The sequence below is a fragment of the Triticum aestivum genome, chromosome 5B (assembly GCF_018294505.1).
Source record: "Triticum aestivum cultivar Chinese Spring chromosome 5B, IWGSC CS RefSeq v2.1, whole genome shotgun sequence".
NCBI classification, from domain to species: domain Eukaryota; kingdom Viridiplantae; phylum Streptophyta; class Magnoliopsida; order Poales; family Poaceae; genus Triticum; species Triticum aestivum.
The window spans coordinates 593,309,392-593,327,504 of NC_057807.1; the positions used below are offsets into that span (position 1 = coordinate 593,309,392).

The following is an 18,113-nucleotide window of genomic DNA, read 5'->3' on the forward strand; positions in this document are numbered from 1 at the left end:
GCCGATGGGAGGACCAGGAAAACTTGAGATCTTTTCTTGTAAAAAAAAAATCTCTTCCATCACTATGCTGCACACGCAGGACTCTTCTCGATCGGCCGCCAAGTTGCATGCACTTTGCATGTTATAATAAGCTAAGTAAGCTTTCTGCATTTCTCATAGCCAGTAAGCAAGAAGCTGCTGCGGCGTGCTGCTGTGAAGAAGATTCGTCAAGATCGGCTGTGGCGGGAGAAATGAGACCAAGCAACTTCGCCCGCAATTATGTCACCTCCTTAACTTCTTACAGAGCTCTCGCCCGCCTCATTTATAAATTATAATCCCCCAACGCTTTCACCTCCATCTACTTAACTCCAATACTACCAAGAGGCAAGAGCTTCCTATATATACAACGCATATGCACGACACAAGGAACAAGATCCATACAAGTATAGAACTAGGCCGAGAAGCAGCAACAACCAGCAAGCAAGACGTATAAACGATGGTGGCCAAGGCGAAGTTGAGCGCCATGGAGTTGGAGATGGAGAAGGCAACGAGAGACGGGGAGGTGGTGCTCGGCGGCGCCGAAGACGATGAGGGTGAGGAGGACGTGGTGCTGCCGGGGTACCGGTTCCACCCCACCGACGAGGAGCTCGTCACCTTCTACCTCCGGCGCAAGGTGGCCCGGAAATCCCTCAGCATCGAGGTCATCCGGGAGATGGACATCTACAAGCACGACCCATGGGATCTCCCCAGTAAGTTCCTTCTCTCCATTCATCATCATGCGCCATGGCTTGATCAAGTGCAATTTCTTTTCTGGGACAAAGACTTTCTATCTGACAGAGTGCAATCATCCACCTGCAAATTACGAAGAGGCGAGCACGGTTGGCGGGGAGAAAGAGTGGTACTTCTTCTGCCTCAGGGGGAGGAAGTACCGGAACAGCATCCGGCCCAATCGGGTGACCGGATCCGGCTTCTGGAAGGCCACCGGCATCGACCGGCCGATCTACTCCGCCGGCAGCGGCAGCGCCAGTTCCGGCGTGTCCATCGGGCTGAAGAAGTCGCTCGTCTACTACCGCGGCAGCACCGGCAAGGGCACCAAGACTGACTGGATGATGCACGAGTTCCGCCTCTCGCCGGCCGCCGCCGCGGCCACCAACTCCTCCCCGAGCATGCAGGAAGCGGTAAGTGGTCCACGCGTGCATTCCATTTCCACCAAAGTCACGGTCCGTGGCACTTGTGATGTGGTGCGGTGTGAGTGTAACATTGACCCTCTGACGTGTGACCTGGAAATGCAGGAGGTGTGGACCATCTGCAGGATCTTCAGGAGGGCCATCACCTACCGGAAGCAGCAGCAGCCGTGGAGGCCGCCGCCCGCGCCGTCCGCCGCCGACTCGAACTCCAACACGGGGAGCTTCGAGTCGTCCGAGGCCGGCGACGAGTACATGAACTGCCTGCAGGCTCCGGCACCCGGCGCTCCTTGCATCCCCCAGCAGGAGCACCAGTACGTCAGTCAGATGGACGCAGTGAACGGCAACAACTTCTTCTACAGGGATACCATGCACAACCAGCCGTTCCAGGGGCAATGGAACGCTGCACCCGCCGTGCCGGAGCCGGAGGAGAAGCCACAGGATACACTATCAACGGCCGTCACCTTCCACCAGAATGACCATAGCCACGCCGTCGCCGCGAACGATTTCTACAAGGTCGAGGGGTACTTGGAGGAGATCGCGAGGATGCTGGAGGTCACCGATCCGGCAGGGTTTTACGACTACAGATCATACGGTTGATCAGCATTCAGCAGGAAACTCTTCGGCTCCGTAGGCTCCCGCGAGTTCGCCGACGGGCCGGTCACTCCTGCAGCCTCGCTCGCCGCCGTTGCGCCCGGCGGCTTCGGTAACACTCGCTGCTTCGGAAACTGAAAGAAACGGCGTAACAGCGACGGTGTCTGGGAAACTTCCTGCCCAATTCGGGATGGGGTTTACTGTTCCGCCGTCGACGATGGCGACCGGGTAGTACTCGGCTTCTACCTTCTGTGGTGCCTCTGGATTGGTTGAATCGGGTCATCGGAAGGTCTTGAAATGGAGTCCTGGCGGCTGAGTGTGGTGTCTCGGGTTGTCCGGGGAAGCAGCAGACTTCATTGCTGGGCTCATCTTGTCCTTGTTAACATGTATCTTAACAATGTCCCTGAAATCATAGCTAATCCTGTGCAATTGAAATGATATAAGTACATATGATTGTTTTTCTAGTTAGAGCAAAGTATAATAAGGGGCTCCTTGAAAACCTATATTTGAGGAACAGAATTGAGTTTTTAGGGAGTTAAGCACTAGCTGGCAGATACCCTAAATCCAACTTCACTAAAAAATTATAAGTTTGGCTACTTGAAAATCTTCCCCAAATGATTATATTCGGTCCAACTAGCAATCCTGGAGCAAACGTAGGAAGACAGCCGCGCAAACCCTGTGCCACGATGCCGCCATCGGAACTCGTGCCGCCGGCGGTCCGCCGCTTCAGTGAATGAAAAACCGAAGAATTTCATGATTCGTCTGCAGAGCCATGGTCGGAAGCAGGGAAGACGATTCGTGTGGGTGTGCATGTTCTGCCTCGTCCAAGTGTGCGTGCGTCTGCGTGTTGTGTCATCGTGATCTACCAAGTACGGGTGCCCTTCTGTCAAGAGTCCCTTCTTCCCCTTGTGCCACCGCAAGCTACCCACCGGGCTGCCCTTGCCCAAGGGTGGCACTAGGCCCCTGGGGTGCGCCAGGACGGCCGTCTCACGCGGACGAAGCTACAGGCTCGGCCCCTCTTCCTCTCATGCTTCCATAGCGGCGGCTCCAAGGAGCGTGGCCTCCATGCTCTAAGGCGACTTTTTACGCGCCGGTGCCGAAACAATGCTCCAATCACGCCCCTAAGACGTCGACTTCCGCCGGCTCGGCCCGTTTTTGGCCCGGCGATCGCAGGCCGAACCCGGCACGCTGGGGGCGCTCGGGGGCTCCGGCGCAAGGAAAAAGCACACCTGGGGCCACACTGTCAGGCGAAAAGTCAAGCCGCTCGTCAAGATTCTCGTCCCCTCTCCACTGCCGGAAAAGAGAAGAGGTTTTGCCGAGGCACCCTCTCCACCGCCGTCCGGGCGATTTTTCCGGCGTTCCGGTCGCGCAGGGGCTGTACACCGGCGGATGTACGCCCACCAAGCCCGCAAGGTGTTCGTCGATTTGTCTGCCAGGCCCGGCAATGGACTCGGACGACGAGGAGGCGCTCGCAGCATTGCTGGAGGAGGAAGCCGAAGCCGACGTCCAGGAGCAGGAGCATCTCATGGTGCTCGCCGCCCTCGCTGGCCTGCTCGCGAGCAATGAAAAGCCGCGGAGAGGTGGCTCGTCGCCGGGGCGGGTGAAAGAAGATAACTGGCATCGTCTGGAAAGCTACTGCATGCTCTACTCCGACTACTTCGCCGACGCTCCATTGCACGGCGAGAAAACATTTCGGCTCCGTTATTGGATGAGCCGAAAGCTTTTCCTCGGGATTGTGAATTTCATCCAAAAGTTCGACAACTACTTCAAGTGCAAGAAGGATTGCACTGACACACTTGGATTCACCTCAATCCAGAAGTGCACGACAGCTATGAGGATGCTTCAATACAGAGCTCCTGGTGATTCACTCGACGACTATGGGCGCATGGCCGAGTCCATGACCATTGAGTGTTTCTATAAGTTCTGCAGGGCAGTGGTGGCAGTGTTTGGACCGCAATACTTGCGATCACCCAATGCTGAAGACACTGCTTGGATCCTAGCACAGAATGCAACAAGAGGATTTCCTGGGATGCTTGGAAGCATCGACTACATGCATTCGAAATGGAAGAACTGTCCATTTGCTTGGCAGGGGTTGTACAAAGGCGCCAAAGGCGGTTGCAGTATGGTACTTGAGGCAGTGGCCACACAGGACCTCTGGATTTGGCACTCTTTCTTTTGGATGCCAGGAACTCACAATGACATCAACATCATGCAGTGCTCCCCTGTCTTTGCCAAGCTTGTTGAAGGTCATTCTCCTCCGGTGAACTTCGAGATCAATGGGCGGCAGTACAACAAGGGGCACTATCTAGCTGATGGCATCTATCCAAGATGGTCGACATTTGTGAAGACTATCTCAAACGCTCTGCCAGGAGGCAAGAAGTCCTTCTTTACGAAGGTTCAGGAGGCTTGCAGGAAGGATATCAAGCAGGCATTTGGTGTGCTCCAATCTTGTTTTGCTGTTGTCCGGTACCCTGCTCAGACCTGGTCGAAAGATCAAATGTGGGAGATCATGACTTGTTGTGTCATTTTGCACAACAATCACATTGAGAGCGAGCAGGAAGAGCCAGTGTTTGACACTAAACCATATTACAGGCAGGGTCTTCTTGACCAAGTTGATCACCAGCTACCGGCAACCTGGACTGCCAACCTCAATATGTGTCAGGAGATCCGAGACCCACAAGTGCATCAACAACTGCAACACGATCTGGTGGAGCACCTATGGAGGCTCAAGGGCGACGCCAGGAACGACGTGTGAAATATGCGTTTTTATTTGTTGAACTATATAATTTGTATTGAACTATTTGTTGAACTATTTGATTTCTATTGATTTTCTGTGATGAACTATGGAGGCAAAAAATTATTTATGGAGAATTCACGCCGAACCGGGCCGATATCGGGCCATTTTTCGACGAAAGTGTGCCGAATAATGGGCTGACATCGACGCCTAGGGGCGACGACTGGGTGCCCAACCGCCCCAGAGCCGAATTTGCCACCGGCTCGCCCCCAGGCGGCAATTTTTATGCCTCCTGGGGGGAGGGGCAACGCTGGAGATGCTCTAAGGTCGACGCAAGATATGCGGCCAGGGTGGTAGTTTTCGCGGAGTCTGGGATGACGTGCACCGTGTGCAGTTTCACCAACATGGATTTCCTCGCCAATGCAACATACGTGCTTGAGGAATTGCATGAACCAAAAGTATACTTTAGGAAAGTGGGATAGGGTGCACTTTTGGTAGTTCTAGTATAGGTGGTCTCCTAGAGATGCCCTTATAGCCCGCTTATATCACTTCTGCTTATGTGAAGGGTAGAGATATGAAAAATGAGGGGAGTGAGCTCTCATGCAAAAGCCTAGCTCTACATGTACTCTTACAATCCGAAGAAAAATAAAATGATATGATTGATACATGTACTAGTCTAATTGTCGACCTTATAGTCCGCCTTACTATACGGGTGACTACAGATGATGCTATAGATAACATGATAGTTGCATATAGCTATCAGATGGTTATACTATTAATCATGCTCTTACATAGATACGCTGGAAATATGAATCTGTCATTGTAAACCAGAGCTAGCCCTTGTTGCTTCAAAGAGCATGCTGCACATGAACAAGGTAAAGGAGCCCACAAGAGGGTAATGGTAGCCAACTATCTTGATGGTGGCGGCAACCATTACATCACTTCCAAGATAAATGATGCCAAGGACATGCTCATGGGAAGGGGAAAGTTGGGTCCATTTTCTAGCCTGTGCAAATCTAGATGAAGTTATTTTGCATTAATTGTGATGAGGTAGTGATTTGCTTTCCATTGACATTTTTTGTGCTCATACCATACATTTGAGCAAAGATAAGTCAATTATCTAGATGAACTATATGTTGCCCAGTTATTATGCTACTCTGCATTATACCGCATTGTACGCCATAAGAATGGTACTCTTGCATATGTGATCAGATCATGTCGTCGGATGCATCCTTTAGGCGGCATTGGTCGGCCCCGTTTTGTGTCATGGCAACATATTCTATCCTGTTTGGATTGGATTAGCCTAACATAAGGACAAGATGTGTTTTACTGGAATCTAATTGTGAATGGGTCCTTCCTTCAATGTTGATTGTATGTACCATGCACTCTCGCACTCAGAGATTCGAGTGGACAATAAAAAACTGGAAATCGAAGATACCCACTAAGAGTTAAGATTTTCATGTGGCATCATCCAAGGGGGCTCGGCTAACTGCTAACTAAACATAATCACACTTGCTGCACGTGGCAAGGAAGCCCAAAGTGTAGCTTTTTTACTTTTAAGAAAGGAGGCCTAGGCCCGGCATTAAATTAATGACACCCTGATAAATAGAAAACAACAAAGATACAAGGTACAAGATGTTGAAAGGTCAGGTTACAAGACACCTAACAAATAAGAAAACCAAAGAGTAAGCAAGACACAAAGCTTGATCGTCCATATCCTCATCTACCAATGCAAAAATGGATCTTTGATGATTTTGTTGTCCAATTAGCAACCTCTGGCGAAATCACGGATGTCTGGGCATCACCCCAATGGTAGCTAGTTCATGAGAGCATTGATACCTCTCCATCATATCTACTTTTCCAAACTCTTTTGCCCTTGTTTTGGACTCTAATTTGCATGATTTGAATGGAACTAACCCGGACTGATGCTGTTTTTAGCAGAATTGCCATGGTGTTATTTTTGTGCAGAAATAGAAGTTCTCTGAATGACCTGAAACTTCACGGAGAATATTTTTTAAATTAATAAAAAATATTGGCGAAAGAATCAACCAAGGGGGCCCACTGACTGTCCATACGGGTGGATGGTATGCCCCCTACCTTGTGGGTCCCCTAGACCTCCATCAACCTCAAATCCAACTCCTTATATTCAGAGAAAAAACTCAGAGAGAAGGATTCATCACATTTTACTATACGAAGCCGCCACCGCCTCTTGTTCTTCATCGGGGGGCAGATCCGTTGTCCATTCGGGGCTCCGGAGAGGGGAAATCGGCGCCGTCGTCATCATCAACCATCCTCGATCACTAATTTCATGATGCTCACCGCCGTGTGTGAGTAATTCCATTGTAGGCTTGCTGGACGGTGTTGGGCTGGATGAGATTTATCATGTAATCGAGTTAGTTTTGTTAGGGTTTGATCCCTAGTATTCACTATGTTCTGAGATTGATGTTGTTATGACTTTTCTATGCTTAATGCTTGTCACTAGGGCCCGAGTGCCATGATTTGAGATCTGAACCTATTATGTTTTCATGAATATATGTGAGTTCATGATCCTATCTTGCATGTTATAGTCACCTACTACTGTAAGTGCATCTAGTGCCCCTTAGTGATTTTGGTGAATTGAAGACTTATAGGTTAAGGGACTGATATGTTTGTGTGTGTACACAGGCTCTATAAGTCGATGAGGAGTTTGATATTTACAGTGAAAGTCGACCCCTAAAAATGAATTTCTTCAGCTAAAGACTTTGGTTCTCCTGAAGACTTTGAAAGTGAAGAAATTGGTGTGACCTTGAAGACTTGGATATTCATGCTAGGATTATGAAGCGTGAAGACTTTTGTTTTCGTAGTTTCATTTTCTCTTTCTTGGGTCATAGGAAACACCATACTTTTAAAGGGGGTCAAGGTAATACTAAGGAAACTGATTTCCAAGTGATGCTCATCTCAAAATCCTACACCTACCCAATCCTTTCGAGTGAATCCATTGGAAATCTCATATCAGTTCAGTCAATTTCTTCAGTGACAGAGACGAAGATCTTCTGGTCTCTAAGGAATTTGTTCTGACTGGGGAGTTAGGAATTCGTCAGTGTGGATTTCCTACACAGTGAGGAACATGATAACCCTGAGGCATTTGATACCTCAAATCCGACCGTTGCTATGCCACGCGCCAGCTGTCCAAAATATCCTACCACCTAATAGTCATATCATCGAAGGGCATTTATGTCTTATCGTGTCGGGCTGTTCCCTAGGCTATAAATAGCCGTCCCCTTCGACCACTAGATGGTTGGCTACTCCGAGAGAAACTGACACTTGTTAATTCAGAGCATCCCATCCTCCGAGGACTTTGAACGAAAATCAGTGAGGAAAAACCAAAACGCAAACCCAAACACCTACAAACCAAAAGTGATTGAGCGTCACTGAAGAGATTGTTCCTGTGTGGAACCGATGCTTGCTACCTTTGAGGACTGTGTATCCTACAGACAGTTAGGCGTCATGGTCTGAGCATCCAAGAGGAATTGTGGATCACCGAGTGACCAAGTCTGTGAAGGTTTGGAAGTCACCTGTGAAGACTTACCACGAGTGTTCGGAGAGGTCTGTGTGACCTTAGCCCATGGAGAATACGGTGAGGAATGTGTGTCCGGGACTGTATGCCCTCGAGTTTAAATACTTAGCCGCTCCAACCAGACGTACGACTGTCACAGCAATTGGAACTGGCCTACCAAATCATTTTCTTCACCAAGCCTACTGGTTCTATTTCTTCAATCCTTTCATTTCCTCATTCATGTGTTGATGAACCTGATCATTACTGTTTGAAGACTTTGACTAAAGACTTTCTATATTTCCTCAATCCAATTTCTTCAGTCACACTGTCTTCAGCCTGCTTATCCTGTGTTTACGCTACTTGTGCTCTGTGTTTGTTTTTCATATCATCATGATGACTATGCTGTTACTCTGTTATTCTTACACTTGAGTACTTATTCTGCTGCTAGTTGTTCGTGACTTAGGAATTTCCTCACCCTGAAATTCCTCAGTGATGAATTTGTAAAAATTGCCTATTCATCCCCCATCTAGTCGACTTAACCCACTTTCAATTGGTATCAGAGCAAGATACTCCCTTGTTCTGTGTGATCTTGGTTTAACCGCCTGGAGTTTTAGTTATGTCGACTGCAGGAATGAAGAAAGTATCATGCCCCATCTTTGACGGGCATGAGTATCCCAAGTGGAAGGCCATGATGAAGAAGCAACTCATGGCGATGAACAGCAAACTGTGGACCGTCACTGAGATTGGTCTTACCGATCTATGCAAGATGGCACAGGCTGATGATATTCGCAAGTACACTCTACTCAACCTCACGGCGAAGGATATCATCTGCTTTTGTTTGTCCCAAAATCATTTCAAGAGCATCATGCATCTCAACAATGCGAAGCTTATCTGGGACCGACTCCCTGAGATCTATGAAGGCCATCGTACTCGTCATGATCCTTGGTTTGAGGATTTCAAGGAATCTCTCAAGGAGATGACTTTTTCCCCAGAATCATCACCCACTACACCATGCCTTATGGCAAAGGGTTCCAAGGTAACTAAATGCTACCTTTCTGAATCTAGTGATGATGAATCAGGTGATGAATTTGGACCCAGCTACACTAAACTTGCTTCCCTTACCACTAAACAACAAAGAGGTCTTGAAAAAGTTAAAAACATACTTGATGAATGCGATGATATGTTGGGTGAGGAATTGAGTTGAACTAAGGCCTTGACTGATAGTCTTTAGAGACTTCAGTCTAGGTTTGACAACCTTCAAAATCATCATAACACTCTCTTAACTGATCATGAGAAGCTTTCTTATGAATTTCTTAAGAGAAAGCAAGATCTTGAGAAGTTAAAAGTGAGTTATGAAGATCTTCAGAAGGAAAACGATTCATTGCTTGCTCAGCAGATCAGATCCGCTCAGGAAGAATTTATTCCACCAGGTCTGAAATGCATTGAGCGTGAATCTGTTAATTCTTCATCTGAATGTTCAAATGCTTCTATTGCTGCAAATTCTTCATCCATCTCTGTGGTCACAAATTCCTCATCTGAGGATACCACATGTATCACTGACGATAATGCAGGGTTGAAGGAATTGTATGTAACAGGCATATACAAAAGCCTCAAAGGGCATCAGACTCTTTGGGATGTGCTCAAAAAGAAGATCTTGAACATGAACCCTAGGAAAGAGGGTATTGCCTTTGAGAGGAAACTCAATGTTGATGGGACCTACTAGAAACCTAAGCAGTATCCCAAAACCTCATGGGTTGCTGCGAAAGAACCTCCTATAGATCCATGCACTATATCTGGCTTTACTTGTGATTCTTCATATTCCTTTGATGAGTCATTTGACTCCAACTATAAATTGTTCAAGAATCAAAATGGTTAAGTATTTGCTCGATATGTTGGAACTAACTGCAGGAACGGTCCCCCTATGAAGAAAATCTGGGTTCCCAAAAGGTGCCTTGAAAATCGTCAGGTGAATGTCATCGTGACACCACCTATGAAGAAAAGGAACCCTAGATCAAATTCTTCATCTGGATCAAATTCCTCAAGTGGATCAAAATCCTCATATGAACATCATCGTGCTAACCCTTCTGTTTCGCAGGGAAAGTCTAAAGGCTATGAATATGTGCATTATTCTTCAAACCATTATGTTCATAAGTCCTCGAAGAATTTCTCTGCTTATTCATATGCTTATCCTAACCACTCCTCTGTGAAATGAGGTGCACTGGCTTCAATGCCATCTTTTTCTTATGGAGGTCGTAGAATGATGAACTCTTTGCCACCCCTCTAGATGTGGGTGGTGAAGAAAAAGAACTAATCTCTTATGCAGGGTCAGGTCTCCAAACGAACTTAATCTTCTGAAGAATTTGCTAGAGACCTGAATGTGCTTGAATGGATGCAAGCTAATCATGAAGAAATGAATCACTCATTTCTCTCGTCCTCATATTGCTATATCTATTACTGTTGATGAAATTGATATCATGTTCTTCACTGATAAAGTATATGGGTTCGTAAGTTGCACTAATTCATCTGCAGGATGAACAACCTGAAGCTACTGAGTGGGTCCTCGATAGTGGATGTACAAATCACATGACCGGTGACAGGAACTTATTGATGGACACTGATTTGTCTCCATCTAATCTAAAGCATATCACCTACGCTGACAAAGGCAAAAGCAAGTCTTCAAAGGCTTTAGGAAAGGAGACTTGTATATTGTTGATTTGTCTGCAGGACCACATCCTACCACATGTCTACTTGCAAAAGTTTCAGAATGCTGGCTATGGCATCGACGACTTGGTCATGCTGGGATGAGGAACTTGCATACACCCGCGAAGAAGAAGCATGTCATTGGCATCGAGGGTGTCAAATTCCTCAAAGATCATCTTTGTGGGGCTTGTGAGGCTGGAAAGATAACCAGAGCCAAGCATCCCTCAAAGACTATCATGACCACTTCTCGTCCCTTTGAATTACTTCATATGGATCTCTTTGGCCCTACTCATTATGCGATGTTCTCTAGTTCTGCATCATTATATGGCTTTGTCATAGTTGATGATTATTCTCGTTATACATGGGTGCATATCATCACTTACAAAAATGAAGTGCAGGAAGTCTTCAGACGATTTTCCTCAAGAGCTTCTACTAACTTCGGTGTGAAGATCAAGCATATCAGGAGTGATAATGGAACTGAGTTCAAGAACACTGGTCTCGATGGATATCTTGATATACTTGGTATTACTCACGGGTTATCTGCTCCCTATACTCCTCAGCAGAATGGCGTCGTGGAGCGCAAGAACAGAACTCTTGTTGAGATGGCTCGCACCATGCTTGATGAATACAAGACACCACAACGCTTTTGGCCTGAAGCTATTGATACTGCATGCCACATCATCAATAGAGTATATCTTCACAAATTCTTCAAAGAGACCTCATATGAACTCCTCACTGACAAGAAACCCAATGTAAGTTATTTCAAAGTCTTCGATGCTAAATGCTGGATTAGAGATCCTCACCATCACTCTAAATTTGCACCGAAAGCACATGAGGGTTTTATGCTAGGTTACAGAAAGGATTCGCACACCTACAGAGTCTTCAACATCAATCATCACAAGATTGTTGAAACTGTAGATATGCGGTTCGATGAAACTAATGGCTCGCAAAGAGAGCACGTACCTCCTGTGCTAGATGAAATGTCACCTGAGGAATCCATCAAGCTCAAAGCTACTGAGGGTATCATCCCTACTGAAGAATCTGCTGAAGAAGTCATTCTAGATCGTGAAGAATTCATATTGGTGCTGATGAAGAAAATGGTCCTGAAGAAATTACTGGGCCTAAGCAAAGTCGTCAACCTGCACATCCTCGTATTGAAAATGAAGTGCAGATCAAGAAAATCATCAGCGACATCAACGCACCAGGTCCTCTCACGCGCTCAAAAGCTTCACACTTGTCTAACTTTTTTCAGCAGTTTGTGTTTGTCTCTATCACAGAGGCCACTAAAGTTGATGAAGCGTTCATGGAATCTGAGTGGATTCAAGCCATGCAAGATGAATTCCATCAATTCGAGCCCAACAATGTGTGGGAGCTTGTCAAGCAACCAGACCCACGCAAGCACAACATCATCGGTACCAAATGGGTCTACCGCAACAAACAAGATGAAAATGGCCTTGTGGTAAGGAATAAGGCTCGACTTGTAGCTCAAGGCTACACACAGGTTGAAGGAATTGATTTTGATGAAACTTTTGCACCTGTTGCTAGACTTGAGGCTATTCACTTGCTTATGCTAACCATCATAATATCATCTTACATCAAATGGATGTGAAAATTGCATTCCTCAATGGTAAGCTTGAGGAAGAAGTATATGTTGCTCAACCACCAGGTTTTGAGGATCCAAAATTTCCAGATCACGTCTATAGACTCAACAAGGCCCTCTATGGCCTCAAGCAAGCACCTCGGGCATGGTATGGCACATTGAAGGAATTCGTCATGAAGAAAGGCATCAAACCCGGTTCACTTGACCCAACTCTTTTCACCAAAGCATATAATGATGAATTATTCGTGTGCCAAATATATGTTGATGATATTATCTTTGGCTGTACTAACCAACGTTATAGTGACAAATTTGCCTATATGATGAGTGAGGAATATCAAATGTCTATGGTGGGAGAGTTGAAATTCTTCTTAGGTCTTCAAATTCGTCAACAACACAACGTCATATTCATATCTCAGGAGAAATACCTCAGGGATGTGCTGAGGAAATTCAGCATGCAAGATTGCAAAGGCGTGAAAATCCCTATGCCCACAAATGGCCATCTATGCACCAATGAAAACGGTAAAGACTTTGATCAAAAGCGTTCCTCGAAGAAAAGCTGCATACTTCTTCAGAGAACTCAACAGTTCAAAATCCTCAGCTGAAGAAAATGGGAGATGGCAAGAGACCTTAGAAGGAGGGAAGAAACTGGAAATGAATACTGCTATTGAAATCCCTGATGACATCTATGCAGGGTATTGCACTCCAAATGAGGTGACTCACGGAAAGGAAATGAAAAATGAGCGCAAGGTGCGCATTCAGTAGATTGAACGAAGATGGGCACGGGAATGGAGGGAATATAGATATGTCACTCCAAAGTACATGAAGAAATTTGCTCTAAACCCTCCTTGCCCAAGACCTCCTTTGGCACCTGGCAAAATTGCTGATCCCACTAGCATCAAGCGCGGTGAGGACTATGCTGATGAATGGGCCAAGCGGCAAGCCAAGTTGGCCAAACAGGCCAAAGAAGCAGTGAGGAAATTCAACGAAGACTCAGCTGCTGCCGCTGCTGAGGTCTCTACTAGCAAAAAGGCTATGCCTAAGAAGCCTGCTCGGAAACCACATTCCTCAGCATTGCCCTCACGACCAACCTCAAATGTGCCCTCATGGCCTATTCCTCAAGCTGCTCCAGTTCCCGAGGATGCAAAACCCTCAGCTCCTACAGCAAAGTCCTCGGCACCTGTGCATCTCGCCTCTTGCCAAAGGACCACATGCATCTCAATTGCCTCAGGAGCATCTGCAAGTTCTTCAACTCCTCCTCAGTCTTCAACAGGCCCCACTTTGCTGAAGACCAAGGCTACTGCTGGACGAGGCACGAGACCAAGTCCTCACAAGAAGCTTGCCTTCCAAGTGCCGTCAGATGATGACGAAGCTGATGATGAAGAATTAGCCGAAATCATCAGAGACAGACAGCAAAGGGCCGTTAGAGCCAAGGGTAGTGATGTGCCACTCATGCTGGATCTAAAGAAGATCCTGGACTTCAGTCACCTCTGGCACAAGGACCCATACACTCCCTTGCCAGAATTAAACCTCACACCTGGCCAAAGTCATATGTTGACGGCCTTCATTTCTGAAGAAAAATGGAAATTTGAGAAAGCCAGGTCTGTGAAGAAAGCCCAGTACAAGAAACAACGGTTTCTGAAGGACAAAGTTCTAATGCTATCACCTGATGAACTTGTCGCTCTGCAATCTGAGATCAAGAAACTCAGTGATGAATTTGACGCCTACAAGGAAGAATGGCTGGGAGCCAAAGTCAGATTCGTTAGAATGGCGAAGGGATTTTCACCAAATGTTGCTGCTCCAATGCACATTGAAATTCCTCAGGCCGAAGCATCTGCATAGCCTACTGAAGAACAAGCCAGCACCGCTGATGAAAATCAGGCTGCTGATGAATCTGAAAGCACCAGGGCTGATGAAGCTATTCCAGCCGCTGAAGAAATTGCCAGGGCAACCTCTAGTGTTACGCCTAAAGAACAAGATAGGCCAGCTGAAGCATGTGACGCTGCGCCTGAAGAAACTGAACAAGTCAGGACAACTGCGTCAGTTGTGCCTGAAGAAACTGCACCAATTTCCTCTGCTCCTCCTGCACCAACGCCAACACCAAGTCCTATTCTCCCTTCTCCATTAGAAGTGAAGAAAACCAAGGTTGCGGAGCGAGCTGTAGTAAAGAAAAGAAAAGCATCTAGTTCCTCATAGTCTTCTGCTCCCAAGAAGGCGAAGACTTTGACCAGCTCATTTGCAAATCCAATAGATGTTGTTCCTCTTTCAAGCATGCCATCAAAGGAAATCATTCCTTTTGGTGAAGATTATGTGATTCCAAGTGAATCAGATGAAGAAGATCCTTCTGCTGCTTCAACGGAGCAGATGGATGAAGAAATTGAAGTGGACAATGTCACTTCAACCCCTCTGATATCATCACCCATGTCTCAGTTCACGGCTGAAGAGGCAGGCATTGAAGAAAATGATGAAGAAGAAGAAGCCGTGGACATTGGGTGCACCACTCCAGTGTTTAATGATGACTATTGGGAAAGTCATCACCCCAATTCCCCCATGTTCACCCCACTGCAACAGATTCCTCAGTCCCTAGTCCAGACTGAAGAAATCACACGGGCTCTGATGAACCTCAATCATCTCTTCTTACCATGACTAAAGAAATTCCAGCCACTAGTGCTAATGATAAAACTGCTCAAGAAAAGGAGACCCAGGCTGCTACTGAAGCAGAAACTAAAATTCCTCACCCTGCGGCTCCTGAGACTGTAATTCCTGAGGCAGTGAAGAAATTGACTAATACTCCTTAGCCTAAGCCGAAGAATCCGCTCTCAAAGATGCAGAAGTTCAAGGCTGATGACTTCTTTCATGAGCATGTATTCTTCACTGATTACAACCCATATGACACTGCTCATCTTCGAAGGAAGTATTTCTGGACAGAAAGTTAGATGAACTTCTATTCTTCACTGCTATTTGATAAGGACAAGATCTTTGACCATGAGCATATTCCTCATGTGGATATGGAATCGCTTCCTTGGCTCACACCAGTCCTCAGTGTTCTTCATGACGCTGGAATACTCAACTTCTGCACTGACATATGTGATTGGAATGAAGAGCTAATTCTTCAATTCTACGTGACGCTGCACATCACCAGAAATTATGATGATATAAATTCTTAGGTGTTGGACTGGATGATAGAGAACACTCACTTCAAAGCACTGGCCTCTGAATTGCTTCATGCCATGCCTGTCAGTCCTCCCCTTGAAGGTGCACATCTCCTCTATCATGAACCTGAGCTCTCTGATCATTTCATGCAAGTGTTGATGAAGCCGCTGAAGTCTGGCCAAGCCCCAAGAACCAAATTGCTCGTGAAGGAATTGCTTTATGTGCCTCGTACTGTCTACCGCATTTTGACCAAGACCCTGAGTCCTATCAAAGGCCACGACTGTAACGCCCCGGTTTCGATGCTCCAGGTGTCTGCCAGTTATTCGCTATTGTTGCCATGTCATTTGCTTGCGTGTTGCATTTTGTCATGTCATCATGTGCATCTCATTTTGCATACGTGTTCGTCTCATGCATCCGAGCATTTTCCCCGTTGTCCGTTTTGCAATCCGGCACTCCTATGTCCTCCGGCGTTCCCTTTTTGTCTCTCCTTGTGAGCGGGTGTTAAACGTTCTCGGAATGGCCTGTGGTTTGCCAAGCGGCCTTGGTATAGCACCAGTAGACCGCCTGTCAAGTTTCGTGCCATTTGGAGGTCGTTTGATACTCCAACGGTTAACCGCGTAGCCCGAAACCCCCCCTTTCTCTTTGCAGCCCAACACCTCTTCCCACAGCCCACCAAACCCATCCTAACCCCCTCCATTCTCTCGGTCGTTTGATCACGATCGCGTGGCCGAAAACCGCTCCTCATTTGGACTCCCCTAGCTCCCAGAATCTATAAATATGCCCTCCCCCGAAAATCCCGCAGTCCAACCCTAGCAGTCTTCCTCCTCGCGCTGCCGGACATGTCCATCCGCGCCGGACATGTCCGCCGGACACCTCGCTCCGGCCAATCCAGCGCTGCCACGTCATGGCCGCCACCTTAGCCCGCCTCCCTCTCCTCCGCGCCGCGGCCCGCGGAGCCCATCCGGGGCCCGCGCAAGCCCGGTCGCCGCCGCCGCCCAGCCCGCACCCTCGCGTCCGAGCCCCGCCGCCGCCCGCCTTCGGCGCTGGCGAGCTGTCCCGCCGGCCACCCGGACCTCGCCCCGTCGGCCGTCGTCCGCTGCCGCCCGCGGCGCCTGGCCCGGCCGCCTCGCCTCGCCGCCGCAGCTCCGCGCGAGCCCGCGCCGACGCGCCTCGCCCTTCGCCTCGCCGGAGCCTCCCTGCGCCGCCGCGTCCCTGAGGGACCCCGCGCCGGTGCGCCGCCGCCTCGCTCCGTTGCCGGCTCCCTCGCCCCGCCACCGTTCCGCCTCCCCACCGGTCGGATCCGGCCCGATCCGGTCCGGGGCCGCCTCCCCGAGCCTCCCCGAGCTCTTCCTCCTCGTCTCTAGCGACGAACTCCGACGAACCTCAAGAACCGTGCAGATCCAGAGGTTGACCTCCAGATTTTCACTAAGTCCCGGAAATATTTTGACATTATCATGCGATGTTCATCGCATCATATGTATGCATCCGTAGCTCCGTTTTGTGCGTGTAATATGTCAAATTGTTTGTCTCAACGAGTAGTTCATTTTATTCCATTGCATCATGTTCATTTGAGCTCATCTTGATGCCCGAATCATCGTTGCAAAAGTGCTATGTGATGTTGTCTGCTGTCTGTTAACAGAACATGCTCATTTGTCATTTTTGCCATGATTGATGTGTGCATCCTATGAGGTTGATGTCTACATGTGTTTTGATCTATGCCATGTCTTCTTTATAGAGGTTCTTACCATGTATTTTTGCGATCAATGTGGTGACTAGCACAAGAATGAAAACTAGGCTTCGTGACGTTGCCGATTTTAGTCCCTGTTCTGTTGTTATTTTGATGCCATGTAAACTTGATGCTACAGAGAGATCCATGCATATTTTGAGATACTTCAGTAAGGATGTTTTGAACATATGGTTTTCCTCTATCCATTCATGCCCCTTTTTGCAATTATGGAGTAGTCTGGCATGTCATTTTCTTGCTCTACTTTTGCTACAAAATGTTTCCTGGCAGATTGTTTACATGTTATTCAATTTTGCCAAGGTTGTTGTAGTTGATCCTTGCATTCTATGAACTTGTTCTTGCCTTGGTTTGTTTCATAAACATGTCTTGTTGTTGATGCTATGCTTATCTTGTCATGCAATGACTTGTGGTGAGTGAATCGAGCTTGTTAAGTAGGGTACTTGTTGTTACTGTTTTGCTAGGCTGAATCTGTTATTTCGTGATGCTATTTAAACCTGCTGCTACAAGTCATTCTATGCATAATATGGAGGTGTTCACTAAGGGTATTTTGTTATACATGTCATGATCTATCCATCCATGCCCCTAGTTGCATTTATAGCTTGCTGTAGCTTGTTGTAATCTTGCTCCAAAGTTGCTAAATAATGTTGTTGTCAGCCTGTTAACATTAAGTTCAGTTGTTGCCATGATTGTTGCTAGTGTTCCATGCTTAGCTTCACAAACATGTACTCTTACTGTTGGTTGCCTTGTCATGCCATGTATTGCTCTGTGCTGAGTGGTACAAGCTCACTAACATGCCTACTTATCATTGTTCCTACCATGTATCAATCTGTCATATAACTTGCTATGTTTACATGGGTGCCATCATATCTTCTGATCCTTTTTGGCTCATGGTC

At 47.2% G+C, this 18,113-nt stretch overlaps 1 protein-coding gene across 1 annotated transcript; it reads left to right on the plus strand.

The window, feature by feature from the left end:
- Nucleotides 1-475: 475 nt before the first annotated feature.
- On the plus strand, nucleotides 476-1,763 carry LOC123117065 (transcription factor JUNGBRUNNEN 1-like). The gene is made up of 3 exons (XM_044537913.1): nucleotides 476-728; nucleotides 847-1,157; nucleotides 1,272-1,763. Exons 1-3 carry the CDS (start codon nucleotides 476-478, stop codon nucleotides 1,761-1,763), a joined length of 1,056 nt encoding a protein of 351 aa, XP_044393848.1.
- Nucleotides 1,764-18,113: the final 16,350 nt, after the last annotated feature.

Excerpts from the sequence above, each read along its gene's own strand:
- LOC123117065 (XM_044537913.1), top strand. The coding sequence starts at position 476 with ATGGTGGCCAAGGCGAAGTTGAGCGCCATGGAGTTGGAGATGGAGAAG. Across the intron at positions 729-846 it reads CGACCCATGGGATCTCCCCA|AGGCGAGCACGGTTGGCGGG; the intron begins GTAAGTTCCTTC and ends CAAATTACGAAG. Across the intron at positions 1,158-1,271 it reads CCCCGAGCATGCAGGAAGCG|GAGGTGTGGACCATCTGCAG; the intron begins GTAAGTGGTCCA and ends CTGGAAATGCAG.